General features: G+C 42.9%; 5 protein-coding genes across 5 annotated transcripts; 3 read left to right on the forward strand and 2 right to left on the reverse strand.

Annotated features, from left to right (window-relative positions):
* Positions 1-666: 666 nt before the first annotated feature.
* On the forward strand, positions 667-8,072 carry LOC145705255 (uncharacterized). The gene is given in 10 exon segments (XM_081782715.1): positions 667-809; positions 888-5,978; positions 5,981-6,303; positions 6,347-6,480; positions 6,529-6,637; positions 6,699-6,757; positions 6,803-6,975; positions 7,020-7,117; positions 7,168-7,451; positions 7,701-8,072. Coding segments are annotated over 9 exon segments (6,384 nt in total). The 5' UTR covers positions 667-809; positions 888-911; the 3' UTR covers positions 7,838-8,072.
* Positions 8,073-8,311: 239 nt separating this feature from the next.
* LOC145706182 (furin-like) lies at positions 8,312-11,515 on the forward strand. Its single transcript, XM_081783705.1, has 10 exons — positions 8,312-8,654; positions 8,718-8,926; positions 8,997-9,377; positions 9,421-9,491; positions 9,607-9,844; positions 9,884-10,139; positions 10,181-10,512; positions 10,583-10,753; positions 10,795-11,021; positions 11,175-11,515. The coding sequence occupies exons 1-9, from the start codon at positions 8,446-8,448 to the stop codon at positions 11,010-11,012; spliced, it is 2,085 nt and encodes a 694-aa protein (XP_081639831.1). The 5' UTR covers positions 8,312-8,445; the 3' UTR covers positions 11,013-11,021; positions 11,175-11,515.
* LOC145706183 (homogentisate 1,2-dioxygenase-like) lies at positions 11,330-13,178 on the reverse strand. The gene is made up of 8 exons (XM_081783706.1): positions 13,077-13,178; positions 12,575-12,985; positions 12,408-12,486; positions 11,913-12,365; positions 11,803-11,861; positions 11,676-11,758; positions 11,498-11,629; positions 11,330-11,458 (listed from the first exon to the last, which is right to left on the reverse strand). Exons 1-8 carry the CDS (start codon positions 13,147-13,149, stop codon positions 11,384-11,386), a joined length of 1,365 nt encoding a protein of 454 aa, XP_081639832.1. The 5' UTR covers positions 13,150-13,178; the 3' UTR covers positions 11,330-11,383.
* Positions 13,179-13,337: 159 nt separating this feature from the next.
* Positions 13,338-14,223, reverse strand: LOC145701702 (uncharacterized). Its single transcript, XM_081778919.1, has 4 exons — positions 14,071-14,223; positions 13,714-13,834; positions 13,584-13,672; positions 13,338-13,538 (listed from the first exon to the last, which is right to left on the reverse strand). Exons 1-4 carry the CDS (start codon positions 14,221-14,223, stop codon positions 13,338-13,340), a joined length of 564 nt encoding a protein of 187 aa, XP_081635045.1.
* Positions 14,224-14,992: 769 nt separating this feature from the next.
* LOC145701703 (acyl-coenzyme A thioesterase 1-like) lies at positions 14,993-16,464 on the forward strand. The gene is made up of 3 exons (XM_081778920.1): positions 14,993-15,181; positions 15,223-15,698; positions 15,741-16,464. Exons 1-3 carry the CDS (start codon positions 15,086-15,088, stop codon positions 16,462-16,464), a joined length of 1,296 nt encoding a protein of 431 aa, XP_081635046.1. The 5' UTR covers positions 14,993-15,085.
* The last annotated feature ends 2,354 nt before the right edge of the window (positions 16,465-18,818 follow it).

The raw sequence follows: 18,818 nt of genomic DNA on the forward strand, positions 1-18,818 counted from the left end.
GAGTTTTTGAGAGAAAAATAACGAAAATAATGAAGATTTTGGAGAGAAATTTTTCACTTTTTGACTAATTTATAGTGATTGTTACTTATTAAATTGCTAGATAATATCTAAGCCAAGTAATTTCAGATGATGGAGAAAGACGAAATCGACGCGAAAGTAAATGAGCTGGCCAGGTCTGGCGGAAACCCGGCCATGCGAGGGGTGATGTTCGCCAATATGTACATCAAAGTCAAAGCATACGACTCAGCAATGAGTTGGTTGGATAAATTTTTAACTGTTAAAGGTACTGTCCGAAAGTATGTTTTACTTCTTACAGTCTTTCTTTAGGAAGAGATGCAGATGCCTACTCCTTGTATGGAGATTGTCAATTCGGAAAAGAAAATTATCAAAAAGCGCTTGATTGCTACAAGGTAAATCTTCCTCTCTGTATGATTCTAAATCGAATTCTAGCGCTCCCTCGAATTCCGCCCTCGCCAGCCCGCCCTGGCGTTGAAAGTGGCAGATATGCTTGTTCGCCGTGCCGAGACGCGAAACCTCTCCAGTGCCAAGATCTGGATCGCCAAGGCCGAGAACTTCAACCAAGGCAGTCTCGAGCTGTACGAAGTGCGCAAAAGTTTCACCGAACAGCGCATCGCCGCGAAAGAAGTAGAACCCATCGAGATCGAGCGACTGATTCAAAATCAACTTCGCCAAACGCCTCGATGCGCAAAATTATACATCGACTTGCTGCACCATTTCAAACGCCAGAAGAATTTGAAAGAAGCGATCGCCCCGCAGATTAGAAAATTAGAATCAGACGCCGTATCCAGGTAATTTTGTAATAGAGCGCTTATCCTAAATATGTATAATTACCAACTTAAATTCAAATGTTTCACTAACGAATTCAGAACGGTTCTCATGGGCTCTGTTGAATGGCTCGAAGAAACAGCAAAGTATTCAAAAGACAAATCCGAGCGTCTCTCGAAGCAAATAATCCTCTGCAAGCTAAAACTCCTCCGACAAATCATCACCAAAAACGACTTGCTGAACCTCGACACCTTCCTGCTGGACTACAGCAGCGACGGACAACTAAAAAGCTCGGAACGAAGCTTCTTATCTTCGCCCTCGCTTCTCTCGAAAACAGCAGCCTCTTACAGGGTGTTTTACTCCACCAAAGTCTCGCGAAACCAGCTAATATCTCGAATGAATTACCAAATCACGCGCTCCTCCGTGAAGTCGACTCGTCAAAAATCGCAATTGCTGCTGCGTACCTCAGTTCCGCCGCTAACAACCCCGCCGCCATCGAAAAGGAGCTCAAGCTCCAGCTTTCCGGCGAAGAGCAGCGCATCAGGCTTGCGGCCAATCTCCTTCCAAAGTCAAAATATCTCTCCGTGGCGCTCACACCTGACGACTGTAAACTTGAAGATGTCCAATTTCAAATGGAAAAAATCGTGGCCAACTTCGGCAACGATCTTGACTCGCTCGTTTGGACCCTGGCCGCCGGAGGGTTTAAACCAGCTCTTCTCCAGCGATATGTCAAGTCTCAATTCGCTACTTTGATAGCCACTACATCAGATGCCAATCAAATCAGCCAGTACGACATTGAGTCCTTCCTCGTCGCCGTCATCGCCAATGTCGACGCTTCCTCGATCGCCACTTCGCTTCCCAAAAACAACATCATCTTCAAACAAGAGCAGCGAGATTTCTGGGACGCAGCAGTTCTGCTTTACAAGTCTCAGGCGATGAAGAGCAACATGGCTCAACTCCGACGAACATTGAAAAACGGCAAAAACGTGATCCGACTTGCCGGGCGAAATCCATCTGTAGAAATTGTCACAAAGATTGGTCAACATTTTGCTCACACTGATCGACCAGGCTTTGCGCTCAAGTACCTAGAATCCGTCGAAAATGAGCTGATCTCCCTCTCAAAGGATAAGGCAATCCTTGGTTCAAAAGCCGAAGTGACCTTCCTCGGATCTGCAGCTGTGAAACTCAACTGCGTTTCAGCTGGACAAGCCGTCGCAGACCTCGCGCTCGCCCGCGGAAATTTGAAAGCAGAAGAAGGAAACATTGAAGAAGCTATTTCATTCTACGAAGCGGCTAACACTGCTGAATCCCTCATCAACGCAGCTTCGATGATCCGTGATATCGAAACTGACGATAGCGAAGATTCCCGCGTAGAATCTCTTGAACGCGCGCTCCACTACTGCTCCAAGGCGAAAACGCTAAAGCCAGATGCAAATCAGACAGAGTTGCTTCAAGAAGTCGAATCTGAGTTGTCAGAAGTGCTGAATGAAAGCAAAATGACGATGAACAGCACGGCCGCTAACGCTACCAACGGAACAACTCAAAATGGAACGCTCAACGGAACGCTCAATGGCACCTTGAACTCGACAGTCGAAAGTGTCTATACAACTCCTCAAGTTCGTTGGACGCCGTCTCGTTCCAGCAAAAACAAGGAGCTCGAAAACACCATCAAAGAATTGAAAGAACTAGTGATCCAAAAGGATACGAAAATCGATGAATTGACGAAGAATGTCCAGTCGAACGCAGACAACATCCGTCAACTCACGGGACTGATCACCAACTTGCTCGTCACGACCCAACCAATGATGATGCATCATATGGCCGTGATGGGTGGTCAAAGACCACCAGTACCCATGCCGGGGCATGAAGCAATAGCGCAGATGCAGCGTCTGCCGATGCAACAAGGTCAGCAGCCAGTGCCCATGCAGAATCCGATGGTAGCGCAGCAGCAAGCAATGCGCATGCCGATTAATAGATTTGGACAGCCTATGCCAGGCGGTATGCCTCCTCGGCCAATGATGGTACCTCAACCAGCTCGACCACAAATGGTCCCTCAGCCACAACAGGCAGCTGCTCCGGTTCAAGCACCAGTTCAAGCGGCTGAAATTCCAAAGCCAACTCTACCTGTCTCAAAAGCCGAGCCTCTTCAGTTCTCAACACCAAACAAGACCCAAGAGCCGCCTAAGTTTGAGTTCAAGCCAAAAGATGGCCCCTCTGCATTTGAGTCGAAACCGCTTACTGGTGGTTTCTTGAGCTCCACTCCTGCTCGAGCACCGGCGGCAACCAACACTTTTTCATTCAAATCGCCTCAGCAGATGGAGAAAGAAAATGCGAAACTGGAACAAGAAGAGCGCGAGGAAGATGATCAAGATGGTGATGCTGGTCCTCATTTCGAGCCTGTCATTCCTCTTCCTGACCTCGTCGAAGTCAAGACTGGTGAAGAAGACGAAGAAGTCATCTTCACTCATCGAGCAAAGCTCTTCCGATGGGCTGACTCTCAGTGGAAGGAAAGAGGTCTTGGCGACATGAAAATCATGAAAAACCCGAAGAACGGCAAGTACAGATGTCTCATGAGGCGAGAGCAAGTTTTAAAAATCTGCTGCAATCATTTGATCCAGTCAAGCTACTCTTTGAAGCCCATGGCTGGCAAGGACACCGCTTGGATCTGGACCGCCATGGACAACAACCCAGAAGAGGGTAAAGAACACGAAATCATTGCTCAGCAGTTTGCCATCCGCTTTAAAACCGCTGAAACAGCAAAAGAGTTCGAAAAGGCCTTCATTCTTGGCTCCAAAGCTTCTACTCCAACGAAACCAGCAGAAACAAAAGCACCAGCGAAGCCATCACCGAAGCCCTCTGGCAGATTCGACATCTCCGGCGGAACCAGCAGCGGTGTTTTTAACCCATTCAAGGTTCAGGAATCAAAGACTTCGCCAAAAGAGGAAGCACCTCCCGCTAGACCAATCGCTACTGCCTCTCGATCCAAGGCTAAAACTGCGGCAGCTGACGCAAAGCCACCTCCAAAGGCAGAAGAAGCGAAGGATTACTCGGGTCTCAAGACCAATCTAGCTGCTATTTTCACCAAGAAACCAGAGGAAGTAATTCAAAAATCTCCCGAAAAGCCTAAAGAAGAAGAAAAGCCGAAAGTGAATCTTTTCGGCGGACTCGCGACTGCTATGAAGACCGGATTAGGAAGCAGTGCTACTACTAACGCTCCTGGATTCAACTTCAGCTTCAAAAAGAGTGACGCGAGTGGCGATGCTCCAAAGGCCGAAGCAACACCAGCGCCATCAGCAGGTGCATTTAGCTTTGGGAAGCCCGCTCCAGCAGCAGCTGCCGCATCGCCGGTTGCACGATCTCTTTTCGGAACCCCTTCAAATACAAACTCAGGCTTCAATTTCGCGTCTCAATCTACCGAATCGAAACCAGCTTCAGGAGGTTTCAGTTTTGGCTCTGCTAAATCAACTGGCGGCTTTGGCTCCATCGCTAAAGATTCCAACGCTTTCGCTGGTGGAAAAGCCGATCTGCCCGGAAAAGGAGCATCAATCTTTGGCGCTCCTAAAGAGAAAGAAAACGGCGATGAAGGCGACGGAGATGCTGAGGTTGATCCCTACTTCGCTCCGATCATCGACCTTCCCGATTTGGTCAAAGTCAAGACTGGCGAAGAAGGCCTCGAGGTTCTTTTTACTCACCGAGCTAAGCTGTTCCGTTGGGCGAAGGAAACCTCAGAGTGGAAAGAACGCGGTCTCGGCGATATCAAAGTCTACCGTGATCCAGCAACTGGCGACGGCCGCGTGATTCTTAGACGTGAACAGGTTCACAAATTGGCGTGTAATCATGGCGTCGATCCAAACGCCGAGTTGAAACCGTTGAACAACTCAGATAAGGCTTGGAGCTGGACGGCGATGGATTATGCTGACGGGGCAGCGTCGCCTGAGATGTTTGCCGTGCGTTTTAAGAACGCTGATCTTGCCAAGCAGTTCAAGACCGCATTCGATAGCTTCAAAGAAGGAGCTCCTCATCATTCCGTTGTTGGAGCTTCGTCTGATGAACCCGCTACAAATGGAAAAACCGAAGATCCACCAAAGCCAGCTGAAAAGAAAGAAGAACCAAAACAAGCCACCGGTTTCTCTTTCGGAGCAAAAACAGAGACTAAACAAACTGGTTTCTCATTCGGCGCTAAGACAGAAGCACCAAAACCCGCCGCTCCAGCGGCCACTGGGTTCGGTCAGGTATCCGCTCCGCCAAAGAATGAGACTCCAGCTGAAATGGCGCAACGACTCGAGCGCGAGAAACTCGCTAAAGAGCTGCAAGCTGCTGCATCATCGAACAAATTTTCCTTTGGAACAAAGTCTACTGCTCCTGCTACAAGTGGTTCAGCCGCACCCGCTCCTACTCTCTTCGGTAGTGCAGCTAGCAAGCCAGCAGGAAATCAGACCTTTTCCTTTGGAACACCTGCTGGAGGCTCTGGATTTTCTTTTGGCTCAAAAGATGCTGGAAAAGCTGATTACAGTCACATCGGTTTCGGAGCTGCTAAAGCTGACGATTCAGTCGACGAGGATGAGCTCTTTGGCGTGAATAGCGAAGCGAGTGATTCCGAAGATGAAAGTTCAATCCAAGTTGAGTCAAGTGAAGTTGCTGCTCTCCCTGATTGCGAGCTTTTCAAGAAGCTAACTGGTCGGCCTTCTGAAGAACTCGTCAAAAAAGCCATCTCTCTTGGGCTTGCAGAGACCTTCTACAACTACCTCGAAGCAGGAACTCCTTCTGAGCCTAATACCTTCCCATGGGAGACAGAAACGGCGTCGATCCCTAAACCTTCGTTCTCGTTTGGACAACAAACAACGCCTGCTCCTGCCTCTGGTGGTTTCAACTTCGGAGGCGCAGCGAAACAATCGAGCGGCTTCAACTTCGGTGGCGGTTCATCTGGCGGTGGTTTCGGTAGCATCAAGTCAAGTGGCGGCGGTTTTACCTTCAAAACTGATTCTCCTAACAACGCCTTCAAAAACGCTGGACAAGCTCTTTTCGGCGGAAACGATGGGGAAGATGGTCAGAACGGCGACGGTGACGAATGCACAGCTACCTTCAAGCCAGTTCTTGAGGAGCTTCCGCCAGAGATCCAGGTGAAAACCGGCCTTGAGGAGGAAGAAGAGCTATTTTCCCATCGAGCTAAACTCTTCCGCTTTGCATCAGAATGCTCGCCCCTGAGTGGAAAGAACGAGGCCTCGGCGACGTCAAAATTACTCAGAATAAGACCACAAAACGTTACCGTGTGGTGATGCGACGAGAACAAGTCTTCAAGATCTGCGCGAATCACTACATCACCGCGGAAATGTCACTCAAGCAAAACAGCAACTCTGATCGAGCGTGGATGTGGACTGCGATGGATTACGGCGATCCAAACGAGCCTATTGGACAAGTTCAAAACTTCTGCATCAGATTCAAAAACTCAGAAATTGCGAATAATTTCAAGAAGGTCTTTGAGGAGTGCCAAGTTGGCCTGCTAAATATACCAATGAAGTAAGTTCCACTCTGTTACATAGTGTCTAACGGCTTATTCTAGTACTCCATCGAGAAAGGACTCCGAGGAAATATCCAAAAGTAGAATCGCGATCAACGAAGAGAAGGTCAATAAAATGAAGGACGAGCTTAACTACTTCAAGGACAAATTTGAAAAGAATGAAGAGATCAAACTCGGTAAGAAAACCTTTCAAAAAGAACAAATACTTTATTTTGTTTTTCAAGGTGAAAATGGAAGTATAACACCTTTGGTCAAGCAGCACAAGGAAAAGCTCAACAGAACCAAGAGCGTTCTACCAACGCCGCAGGTCATTGCCAATAAGGCAGATGAAACGTGAGTGTTTATTATTTTATTAGGACGATCGAGAACTGAGAATTAAATTGATTGTTTTTAGAGAGAGCCCGGAGAAAGAAGCAAATGTTTCATTTACGCCTGTTCTTGAGAAATTGCCCGGTAAGGCCTCCTAATATTTGAAATTTAATACTAACTTTTGCTTAGACCTCATTGATGAAAAGACAGGAGAAGAGGAAGAAACCGTCGTTTTCGCGTCTCGTGGAAAACTGTACATTTGGAAAGACGAGCAGTGGAAAGAACGAGGTCTCGGCGGAGTCAAGATTTTGTCGAAAAATGGCTCTAGCCGAATTGTTATGAGACGAGATCAAGTCATGAAGGTAAAAAAAGAAGTTGCTTTTTGATATCCATTGTTTCTTTCTAGGTTTGTCTCAACATGCCGATCAATAAGGACACCCCGGATGTTAAAGACAAGAAGGATTCAAACGGAAAGGCGGTCAACTTTATCGGCCTCGATTTCAGGTAAACTGGAGCTATCATTAGAGAATTATTGATATCAAAATCTCTTTCAGTGGAATGGCGACAGAATCGAAAGACATGAACGTCGTTGGAGAAGAAGGAGTCACTGCGTCAGAGAGCGGCGAGCTACTTAGCTTTGCTCTCAGGCTCAAGACAGAAGAAATCGCCGGTTTCTTCAAGACTGCTTTCATGGCTGGAAAGAATGCCGAAACAATCGCCCCCGTTTTCGTCCAGAAAGATGAGCCAAAGAGCATCAAGTCGCCCGAGCCCGTCAAATCCCCGGAGAAGGAGGAAGAAGCAGCGCCAGTTTCGACTGGACCAGCCTTCTCATTCACCGGTGCGTTTATGTTAAGAATGAGCGGTTTAGGGCATTCTGGGCCATTTTGGATGTGAAGGGAACTCTTCAAAGGGTATTTTGAGCTCGTTGCTGTCTTTGATCTTTGATTTTAGTCCATTTTCCCTAAACCCTTTTTTCGAAGGCGTAGATTGCCTGTACATCTCTTCAGCCCCGAATACCCCAAATCTGCTTGCGAGAATCAACTTCTATTATCATATTTTTTCTTAATATTTATTGAACATATTTCAGGTTTTTCTGCTCCTGCGGCTACCGGTGGATTTAGCTTTGGCTCGCCTGCTCCCAAGCCAGCCTCAACAGGATTTAACTTCGGCGCAGCGGCTTCTGGCAATGCTGCTCCGAAAGGATTCAACTTTGGAGCTCCGTAATTGAAAGAAGAATGTTTTAAGTTTGTTTTACTGTATCTGCTTTATATATGCGTTCAAGAAAAGCACCGTACCCCTCCCCACCTCACCATGAATCCCCAGAACCTCCCTTACGTTCAAAACTATAGTTTATAATAATGTAATTTATTCACTGCCACATTTGGTCCATGTGTTTCAACCCTAAATATAAAATAGGACAATTTTCACTTCAAATACAATTCAACAACCCTCTCTAAAATCCCTTCGGAATCCTTGACAATTAGATTTTTATCAAGGCTTTATGCGGTTCAATCATATTTCTTGAGCAGGTCATGAAGCATTCAATCATTATCGAAAGTCAAACTTGACATCAAGGGCAATTTCTACCGCTCCGGCTGATAAGCGCGTGTCGCAATCTATCAAAATTCTCATGGGGCGCTCTCGAGCGTCAAGGAATGCGCCGCAAAACTGTCTCGCGTCGAGCCGTGTTTAGGCCTCATGTCGCCACCTTAGCCACGCTCGTCCAAGCCCAAACAGATCATTACAACAAATTTTCACCTTTTTTGATCTCACCCGCGAATAAAAAGATCTAAGGAAGAGTCCTGTAGCTTTGAGAGTTCCTGAAAAGCTTGATGAAACTGCTAGCTAGCACTCTTCTTTCATTACTATCGGCGGAATATACAAATGACTTTGTCTTGCACTCCAAACATGGCAGAGAAATCATAGAGAGTATTGCTCTTGAAAATGAACTAGAGATCGTTGAAGAAGTTCTACCAGAATTCTGGCATCTCCGCGGCCATAGATTAAGAAGAAGATCCGCCGATGCTTCTGAATCACATAGGCAAGTTGAAAATTTGTGAGATCACGGCGTTGAAAGTTTCGTTTCCAAATTTTTAATCTCAAGAAATCTGACTTTATACGATGAAGTCATCTGGGCAGAGCAGCAAAAGATCCATTCACGTGTCAAACGCGATGTTTCAATGAGCGATCCTCTTTGGGATCGAATGTGGTACATAAACCCTAATTATGTAAATGAGCGGACCGGGCAAGAGCGAAATGCTCATGCGACGAGGCATATGAATATCACAGGTGCATGGGCTCAAGGTTACACAGGCGCGGGTTTGAATTTTCAAAATTAACAAAGTGCACTTTTTTTATTTTCAAAGTTTCATCCTGTTGAAAGGAAAGGGAATAGTAGTCACAGTACTCGACGATGGAGTTGAAAAAACTCACCCTGATCTTGTTGAAAACTACGATCCCGCAGCTTCTTATGACATCAACAACAACGATCCTGATCCAACTCCTCGATACTCCGCCTTCAACCGAAATTTCAACTATGCAACTGCACAGTGGAACGCCCGGTCAAATCCAGAGCTTCGATTAACCAGCGATCTTCGCAATTATGAACGAGAGACTAACATGCATGGAACTCGGTGTGCTGGACAAATTGCTGCTTCTGCGAATAATGGTCTTTGTGTTCCAGGAGTTGCTTACAACGCAAAAGTTGGAGGGATCAGAATGTTGGATGGAGATGTGACTGATCTCGTTGAAGCAAAATCTATTGGTAAAGCCATTGTTCGACTTATTGTTTCACTTCGAGGTTCTAGGGCTGAATCCAGACCACATCGACATCTACTCCGCTAGCTGGGGCCCGGATGACGATGGACGTAAAGTTGACGGCTAAGGGATCATCTAAAAAGGACCTGCCAAGGTCGGACACTTAACATGAGCTTAAACTATACAAACACGCTCGTTATCGAAAAAATAATATCAGATTTGTTGATCCCTCCGATGGCCCGGCAAAGCTGGCCACTGAGGCATTCAAATATGGCGCTCAAAAAGGACGGAATGGACTTGGCTCAATTTTTGTTTGGGCATCTGGCAATGGTGGCAAATACGATGACAATTGTAATTGTGATGGCTATGCAACGAGTATCTACACCGTTTCTGTCAGCTCGACGACGATGAATGAAGATGTTCCTTGGTACTCGGAATCTTGTGCTTCAACGATGACAACGACTTATTCTTCAGGTTTGTTCTTCTGTGAGAATTTACTGAGCAACTCGTTAGGTGGATTCACATCAGCGAAAATAGTCACAACAGACCTCAGAGGAATGTGCACAAAAGAACACACAGGAACGTCAGCATCAGCTCCGATGGCCGCTGGAATGATCGCACTCATGCTCGAGGCGAATCCGAATTTGACATGGAGAGATGTTCAGCATATCATCGTTCAAACTTCTAAAGCGTCCGGTCTTTATGATCCCAGAGGAGCGACTAATCCTGGCTGGCTTACTAACGGAGCCGGGAGACAATATTCTCACAGGTCAATTGAACAATTTGTTGGAAAATTGAAAATCTTTTAAGATATGGGTTTGGATTGATGGATGCAGGAGCAATGACAGAATTGGCGAAAAATTGGAGTCGCGTGTCCAGACAGCTCATTTGCGAGCGCAACGTTATCAGTGGAAGCAGTCAAGTATCCATCTATTCTTCCTCTTCGTTCTACAACCCGATCATTGTCAGTTTTCACGTGTCACAGGAAGACTGCCCCGCCGGAATCACTCAAATGGAACACGTCAAAATTCAAATGAACGCGGCATTTAGCCGTCGCGGAGACTTGCAAATGATTCTTGTCTCACCATCAGGAACTGAAAGCGTTATTGTGGGCGCGAGGCGATACGACAATTCGAAACAAGGTTATTTATCGTTTTTATTGTTTTCAATAAAATTGTGAACTTTACGATTGCATAACTTGGTTTTTTCTAGGATATTATGGCCACGAATTTATGACGGTTCACATGTGGGATGAGTCCCCTTATGGCGAGTGGCATTTGAAGATTATGAACATGGGCGCGACCTGGAATCATGGAGCAAGGAGCAATTCTAGCGGCTTTTTACGGCAGTTTTCGTTGCAAATTCATGGAACAAGAGAAGGAGGTTTGTATCCATCTTTTTCCTCTAACTCAATTTAGCTTTAGACATGCCTGAGAGCACAAAAAGAAGAAATAAAACTAAAAATGAAATCCGTAACGGTCTCTGGCCCGCCGTCAATCGCGCCTATCGCCTCCCCAACCCTCGATATCTTTACCGAAACGAAAAGGGAGACACTGAGAAGCATTCTTTCCTGAAGTCCGCAGTTAAAACACCCAAGTCCAAGCTCAAACCAGCCGTTCTTAGATCAGGGTATCATGGATAAATGGTAGAGGTACCGCATTTTTCATCTAAAAATATATTTCTAAAGCGCAGAAAATATATTTTTATTGCCTTTGAAATAAAAGTTGCTATCAAAATGAAAGATTTTTCGCATTTTGATTTTCACTAAAATTATGACAAGAAAAAATTTATGAACCCTTTGCAGCTATTTATCGAAGCATGGGAGTCTGCCGAAGAAGCTCGGGAAGAACTTCTTTGAAATCATCTTTGGAAAAACGCTCGAGTAAATCTTTTTATTGCCTGTAATACTGTATCAAAAAGCCTGTACAACTTAGCCTGTGAGACTATTTACAATGTAAATATCTTGTCGCCTTCTTTTTTATTCATTTTATTTCAATGGACAATATGTTCAAATTAAATTCCAGTCCCAAGGTTTCGGAAGAAATTCTTGTCGTTTTCATCTGGCTTGTCGTCCAGCGAGAAGTTTTTCTTTATTCATTAAAAGGTCGGCTTCGAATAGGTTTTTACCTGTAATTTCTGCCAGCATTCGTAATATGCGTCGTCAAGCACCTGGCACGTTTTCTGTCCCCATTTTGTAATCGCCAGCATCAGCGATGTTTCGAACATGAATGCCAGTTGTCCACTGCCGATAAATTGAGGCTAAACATGAGATTGAGCCGCTTAGAGCGTTGTTATCGCGCGTTACCTCCATCGGAGCTGAAGAGGCTTTCGAGAAGCACTCAGCATCGGGACCGTGCGGTGTGCCGATTGAATGGAGAGTAGCGCCACCTGAGAAAATAATTAGATCAGGATAAGGGAGGATTTTTTGTAACCTGGAAGAAAACCATCTTCTTTAGCTTCGTATTTGCCGCAAATCAGTCCCATAAACTCACTAGAAGAATTTGAAATTGGCAAAACAGGATAATTAGATTATTTAACTTACCTCATAACATTTCTATGATAATAAGGGGGCCTAAAAGTATGTTCATGCACCGACCAACGAGGCGGAAAGAGCGCTAAATCAACAACCGCTGTTCCTTCTTCCAGAGAAGGGGCCGTGAGAACGGTGAATATCGAAGGGTCCATATGATCGAAGGTCACCGAGTTAACGGCGGAGAACTTCCACATGTTGTATTTATACGGCGAGTAGTTTCCGTGCCAACCGACGACGTCAAAGCAGGAGTGATCTTGCTCGCAGACGAATAGTTTTCCTTGGTATTTATTGTAGATCTTGAATAGTCCTTCTTTTTCGACGTAAAACGCAGTCGGATATTGGAAATCCCTCGGGTTGGCGAGACCGTTAGCCCCGATAGGACCAAGATTCGGCAAGGTGAAACGAGTACCAAAGACTTCGCAGATGTAGCCACGTGCTGGACCGTCAACGTGAACGGCGTATCTAGTCTTGAGTGAACACAATTGAGGAATGTTAATGATGCACCTGATGTTCTGAGGAATGACAGCCAATTCTCCAGGTTCGACAATGAGTAGACCAAGTTCTGTTTGAATTCTCAATGTTCCTTCCTGTCTCGAGGCTTTTTCAATGATTCTTTGGTAAGTAGAAATAGCAGAAATATGCTGAAAATAAAATTATAATGAAGTAAATGCCCGTTTCCTGAGGGACAATCAAAAACTCTCCATCTGAAGAGTAAAACGCAGAATTTTCCATTGAAGAATTGCAAGTGTAAACATAAATTGCCGTTCCATGTCTGCACTTTGGATCCCCAGCGCCAGAAACAACCTTTAGTCCCGCTACAAAATCAACATTTTCCTCTTCTGGCATTTTAAAAGGCAGCCATCTCTTCTGATTAGGATCTGGATACTCTTCATTCCAATCGTGGGTGAAATCCTCGCGCTCAGGAAGTCGCTCGAATCGCCTGTGCTTGGCGGATGGAAGCATTCGATACACCCATGTTCTTGAGTTCTTTGTTCTTGGAGCTGTGAAGGCGCTTCCGGAGATTTGCTCTGCGTAGAGGCCATAAGGACATTTTTGAGGAGTATTTTGGCAAGGAGGAAGGGCGCCTTTTCAAAGTGATTTGGATTTGATTTTGGGCCAGTATGTCTTGCTTTAGCTAGCGAAGTCGGAAAATAATTAAAAATTCAAACCACAAAACTGGAGCTCTAGGATCTTCTGACGCAAATTCAGAGCCAAAACCAGTCTGGTATTTAATTCCTTCCCACATCCCAGGTGTCCGTTTTCTATATTTAATTCTCTTGTCTGGTTATGTTGCGAAATGATCTTATATGCTTGCTTTTAGCACCGTCTTTTTCATCGTCAACGCCCACTTTACTCATAATCGTGTATTTTTTTATTTTACATTTTTATTTGATCCATCATCGGATGATCATAAATGTGGCAGAAGAGAGATTATTAAGTTGACTCATATAGTGGTGCCAGCTCTTCGAATAGATATGGAAGGGCGTAGCGGGAATAGAAAGCGGGGAGGATCCAAAAAACGAGGCCAGAAAAGACAGCTACCAATCCATAAACGATATTTGAGTGGTCTTGGTTGATTTCGGGAATGTCAATTCGTATCTTGGCCTTTTTGACGGGCATTTTTCTCATCGCGACCTTTTAAAGAAAATCCTTTAGAAAGAGAAATTTGACGATTGATACCTTGACTTCGTCGTTCATCTTCTGTTTTTCTTTTGCAGAAAAGTCAAAAATTGTCTGTCTTCTTTTTGGGGACCCATTTACCGAAGCCGCTAGTAGAAATCAAAGTTACTGAACAAATAAATGTTCTTACAGTCGATGAACGAGCTCATTTTGGAAGTAATCTTTTTGGTCACAATCTCTCTGAATCTCTTCCTCGAGTTTTTCTGTTCAATTGCAACTTCGGTCTCGACTTTGTGCGTTTGCGGCAGCTGCTAAAAAAAGCAATCAGTTGATCATTCATAATAAAGTGGCACAGTGCCTAAAAGCCCTGAGAATGCAATTATTTCGCCGATGAGCGCGTTCTGTCTCATGCATCGCTTGTTGATTTGCATCGCATGTTCTGACTGTTACTGTATCTAGATAACTTAAATACAGTGACTCTGAGCGCTTATTGCTGGCGGCTGGACATTTATCGCGCTCAGAATTGAAGTCAAGGAGGAATTACTACCAGCTGATCAAAATGCTGCATAGAGCCGTTTTCTTTCTTCAAATCTTTCATTTCAAATCGCAGCTTTTGTTTCTCTTTGACGCAACTTTTTATATTCTGCGTTGGCGAGTGTTTCAGTATTCCTCCTTGGGTGTCATCTCTTCTAACAATCATTCTCGCCATATTTATTATTCAAAAGAACGAGCTAAGTACGTGTCATCCTTTTTTGAGAAGAGGCGAAGAAAAAGGGATAGTTTGGGGGTCGTTTTTGTGGTCTAAAGGAGCGTCTCGAGTAAATTTATATTCAAGTGGCATTTTGTCAATTACTTTAATTGCAACAGGTTAGTGCATATGTTGGAGAATATTTATGGCTTCAAGAAGGCTTAAATTGGCACGATCATGAATGAAGAATGCGTGCGAGAGTCATTTTGCTTTCTAAATGAGACGATGGAACTGAAAAAAAATTGTTTTAAGAAACCGTCGATAGTAATTTATTGAAATTTTCGGGAAATACAAAGATCATCGATTACGTTTTATGGTTCTTGAACTTTAGGCCCAAATTTCTCTTCTTTTTCTTGCTTCCCGAAGATGTTCTGAAGATCCACTTGTCGTGACTCGTAGAAAATACTCTTCTCGCCCAAGTCCGAATCAATTCGTATCATCATTGACTGACCATCGTTCTCAAGATATCGAGCTGCAGTGAGTGCGAAAAATGTCAGAAAAATCTTCATTTTTCACCGTTCTAAATGATTGCCACCATGTTCTTCGAGTTTTTATGAAAAAGGGATGATTGTTCATTTCTCCTGCGGCGGTGTTTTGGTGCATGGTGGTGCTCTGACGTCAAAATTTACGTCACAGGACCTTTCAAATGCCATTTTAATCCACGTTTATGCAGATTACCCGCTTATAAAATGAAATAGTCAACTCTTATAAAACTTTTTTGATAAGTTGCCAACCTCCTTTTCGCGCTATAATATTGCGTAGGCGTCCCTTCTACAAGTGCGAATTCTCATAGAAAATTATTTTCTTTGAAAAAATGCGAGCTGTTCCTGAGAGAATTCTTCTTGGGCAGAGATTCGCTTACTACAGAAAAGGATTAGCGCCGTCCACGAAACAAACTCTTAAAATTAAGGTACTCATTTGATTAGAGTTTTTCGTTCTTAGAAAATTCAGTACAATGATACGATGGGAAATGTATTCGTCAACTCTTTATCGACAAAAAGTGATTCTTTCGGACGCCTTCATATACCAGCGGAGCAAATTTCAAACCTGATCTCGACCTCTAACCCGGAAAAGCCAAGCGCTGCTTTCATTCTCAAAGAATTTGAGTCCACCCAAATGGAGTTCATCCTTGATGATGTTTCTGAAACTGTTACTGTTGAATCTGGACTGCAATCCGGTGAGATAATCAAAGAAGAATGGCGAGGAGAGTTCGTCGGTAATTTATTCTACCCGAGCAAAGAGGGAAAATTCCCCGTTATTGTGCATATAAATGGCGGAATCAATCATATCCAAGATTCTCGTTCAACGATGCTAGCTCGAGAAGGATATTGCGTTTTAGAACTAGCTTACAATGTGCAAGAATATGGCCAACCAGTGCTTTTTACGAGGAAAGATTTCCCACTGGAACATGTCGAGAACGCAATTATGTAAGAAAAAATCTTTTTTTTTCTAGCGTTTATTTTCTTCAGAAAGATATTGAAGCACGAGAGAGCTTATGGAGATCGAGTAGTTTTGATGGGACAATGCAAAGGGACCGATATCGCGACTGCTTTTGGCTCTCTTCGTCCAGATCTAGTAGAATTTGTCATCGCTCAAGCTGGACCGACTCAACTTCCAGTCGCTACTGAAACGTCTTATCGAGGAAATCGCTGGGAAGGCATGGAGATAAATTATCTGCAGGCAGAAGAATTGATGAAGCTAACGAAGTTCTTTTCTTTTCCAAAGGACGAAAATGATGTATTTCGACTCAAATACGGGTCCTTTCTGGCTTTGAAAGGAGATCATGGGCCGTTGTTTTTAGAAGACAACCAGGAGGATGGAAAATTTTTACTGAACGAAAAATCTGCGCGAAGCATAAAAGACAAAGCATTTCCTGTTGATCAAATGAACAAGATGTTTTTCTTCTCTACTCTCAATGATCCAACAATGGCACCAAATTCTGAACTAGCGATGGAAACAACTGAATACTTTCTCGGCGATAAAAACAACGTTGAAATTGAGTTTATTCACTCGGGTCATCTAGCTGTGACTCCAGAAATACCAGTGGTAGAAAAGTCTGTGATGAATTTTGCTGGGCTGAAATGCGAGATGAAATGGTCAAGTAACTCGACAAATGAAGATAGAATCAAAGAAACGAATGAACACCGACGAGTTTATAAAAAAATAACTGAAATATTGAAAGCAAACTTTTAGGCTCTTGAAATTATAAAAATTTTATTCTCACACAATTGATTGATTTGCCGAATTATTGTCAGCTGCATTCATTTTTTCTTCCATACGTGCCATGAACGCTTCTATTTTTTGAAACCTCTCTTCGATACTTTTTTCAGTGACGACTAATTTTGCTTTAATAGGAATTCAAAAATATTTAACTTACCACTATTGACAGACGGGGTCCGGTATTCGCCAAGCGAACTCTCGGATTGAAGACTTACACCGTCGAGAGGAATAATCTTCGTTTCTAGAGGACCATTATTTTGTACATTTGCCTGTGAAAGCGGGTCATCTGGTAGAGAAACTACAAGTAGCTTTAATATTTAAATTGAAAATAATCATCTATAAACTCGCCAGTATTAATGACAGGAAGACTTCCTAGCGTACTCTCTGAATGCGTCCTTTCGGGCGTCTGGACATGCGAAAAAGTTTCTGGTTGAGAGGAGACTACTGTATTTTGAGCACTTGAAGAGCTTATTTCTGTCTCTATATTTTCTTCGTCTAAATATCTTGGTTTAAAATTGAATAACTTAGAGGCTTATTTCCATGGATAGAATAAATAATTAATAAGTAAAATTTTAAGGATGCTATTTAAAGTCAAGAAAATATAATTGATTTATTAATGATTTGCCCTATACATTAGCCTTTTTATTATGGGATCATTAAATTTGGCTGCTACTATTTTCTGGAGTTTGAAAAATTTGGAGTACTTTTTCTGGAAGTTGTAAAAAATTTCGCAGGTTCCGTCTGGAGCAGCGAAATTTCTAATCGATTTTTAAGGGTGTTAAGGGCCTCCCGGCCCCTCCAAACCCCGACAAAAATGTGGGCCCGGGCCCGTTCTTTCTTTTGCCGGGGTCAGGTACCCTTAATTATTACTCTAACACCCTTAAAAATCGATTTGAAATTTCGTTGCTCCAAACGGAACCTACGAAATTTTTTACAACTTCCAGAAAAAGTACTCCAAATTTTTCAAACTCCAGAAAATTGGGGTAGCCATTAAATTTTGAAGTATTTTATTATTACCATGAAAGCATTTGATCACTGGAATGATAGTTCTAAATAATTTTGGTGGTAATAAAGCGACAAGCGCCAACAACGTTGGAATTGCTGTGCCGGGAAGAAAATAATAAATATAAATCTCTGAGCCTCCCCAATCATTAGTCGCCAAAACAACAATGCATAGAATAGGTCCGTAAAAGATCAGTGCTGTTATGTGTACAATCACCAGTCTCCGTCTTTTTTCAATTTTTGTCAATCTCAGCTGACACACATAGCCTGATAGTTTTCGAGCAAGATGAATTGGCGTCCTTTTTCGGAAAAAAACAAATATAACATATAAATTATTTATCATATATATATATATGATATATATAAAATATATATAATAAAGTATATAATATATCATATATGATATATGATAATAATGTTTAATAATATTATTTTTTTCTAAATTTTTCCGTTCCAAAAAACCGCATAATGAACACAATTAAATATAGAAAATATCGTAAAACAACAAAAAATGTAACAGAAGGCTGTCCACTTCCATCTTATCAATAGATGATAATTAAAGATATTTCGCTTTTATTACAAATTACCTTTTACGATCACATTGGGTTACAAGAAAGCTAATGTCCCACTTAAAATTCTCTTCGGCCATTTTCCATGCTTTTCCCTCTTTTTGCAAGATGCGAATGAATTTCATTGATACTAGACTACATAAAAACTTTACTGAAATTTATTTTACCTGACAAATTATTGATTTTTCTTTTTTATTTCGATTATGGACGTTCATGAAAATCTGCATTTGGCTAATATTGGACCAACGAAGGACGAAGCTCTTTGATTTCATTTCATGACCGATATTTCGATCAACTGCCAATAAAAGCGGTTTTCATAAGTGAAATATTTCTCAATAATTTCGAACTTGTGGTTTGAACAAGCGTTACGCAAGGACGATTATTTCTATACCAGGTCACGAGAATATTGTTACGAAAAAATCGAGGGTAAGCATTGGAGTAGAAGGTAGAGTAGAAGCAAAAGGTAGAAATTTATTCATTTGAGTTCAGTCAAAATTGTTCGTTACTTTTCTCCAAAAATTCATAATTTAAGTAACTTTTCAAAAACAACAAAGACGATAAAAATCGATGCTGTCATTCAAACGACCCTGGCATCTTGTAATTTGTTCTAATCCTTCTAATCTAATTACTAGCTGTCACCATTTTCAAGCAGTCAACGAGTTCAGAAGAAGCATCAAGAGATTCACCGAGAAGATCTATTGTAAATTCGGAGAGCTTTTTTCTTCTTATCGGGCTTTTTGGAAATGTCAGTTTGGC

Source organism: Oikopleura dioica, chromosome PAR (genome assembly GCF_907165135.1).
Source record: "Oikopleura dioica chromosome PAR, OKI2018_I68_1.0, whole genome shotgun sequence".
NCBI classification, from domain to species: Eukaryota; Metazoa; Chordata; class Appendicularia; order Copelata; family Oikopleuridae; genus Oikopleura; species Oikopleura dioica.

Bases quoted from the DNA above. Each gene is read 5' to 3' on its own strand.
- LOC145706182 (XM_081783705.1), top strand. From the start codon at position 8,446: ATGAAACTGCTAGCTAGCACTCTTCTTTCATTACTATCGGCGGAATAT. The intron at 8,927-8,996 runs GCGCGGGTTTGA...TCCTGTTGAAAG, and splicing joins ATGGGCTCAAGGTTACACAG to GAAAGGGAATAGTAGTCACA. The intron at 10,513-10,582 runs GTTATTTATCGT...GGTTTTTTCTAG, and splicing joins ATACGACAATTCGAAACAAG to GATATTATGGCCACGAATTT.
- LOC145706183 (XM_081783706.1), bottom strand. From the start codon at position 13,149: ATGTGGGAAGGAATTAAATACCAGACTGGTTTTGGCTCTGAATTTGCG. The intron at 11,862-11,912 runs GTAAGTTAAATA...AAATTCTTCTAG, and splicing joins TATCATAGAAATGTTATGAG to TGAGTTTATGGGACTGATTT. The intron at 11,630-11,675 runs GTAACGCGCGAT...TCTCATGTTTAG, and splicing joins CCTCTTCAGCTCCGATGGAG to CCTCAATTTATCGGCAGTGG.
- LOC145701702 (XM_081778919.1), bottom strand. From the start codon at position 14,223: ATGATTGTTAGAAGAGATGACACCCAAGGAGGAATACTGAAACACTCG. The intron at 13,673-13,713 runs GTAAGAACATTT...GATTTCTACTAG, and splicing joins AATGAGCTCGTTCATCGACT to CGGCTTCGGTAAATGGGTCC. The intron at 13,539-13,583 runs GTATCAATCGTC...TTTCTTTAAAAG, and splicing joins AGATGAACGACGAAGTCAAG to GTCGCGATGAGAAAAATGCC.
- LOC145701703 (XM_081778920.1), top strand. From the start codon at position 15,086: ATGCGAGCTGTTCCTGAGAGAATTCTTCTTGGGCAGAGATTCGCTTAC. The intron at 15,182-15,222 runs GTACTCATTTGA...TAGAAAATTCAG, and splicing joins AACAAACTCTTAAAATTAAG to TACAATGATACGATGGGAAA. The intron at 15,699-15,740 runs GTAAGAAAAAAT...TATTTTCTTCAG, and splicing joins CATGTCGAGAACGCAATTAT to AAAGATATTGAAGCACGAGA.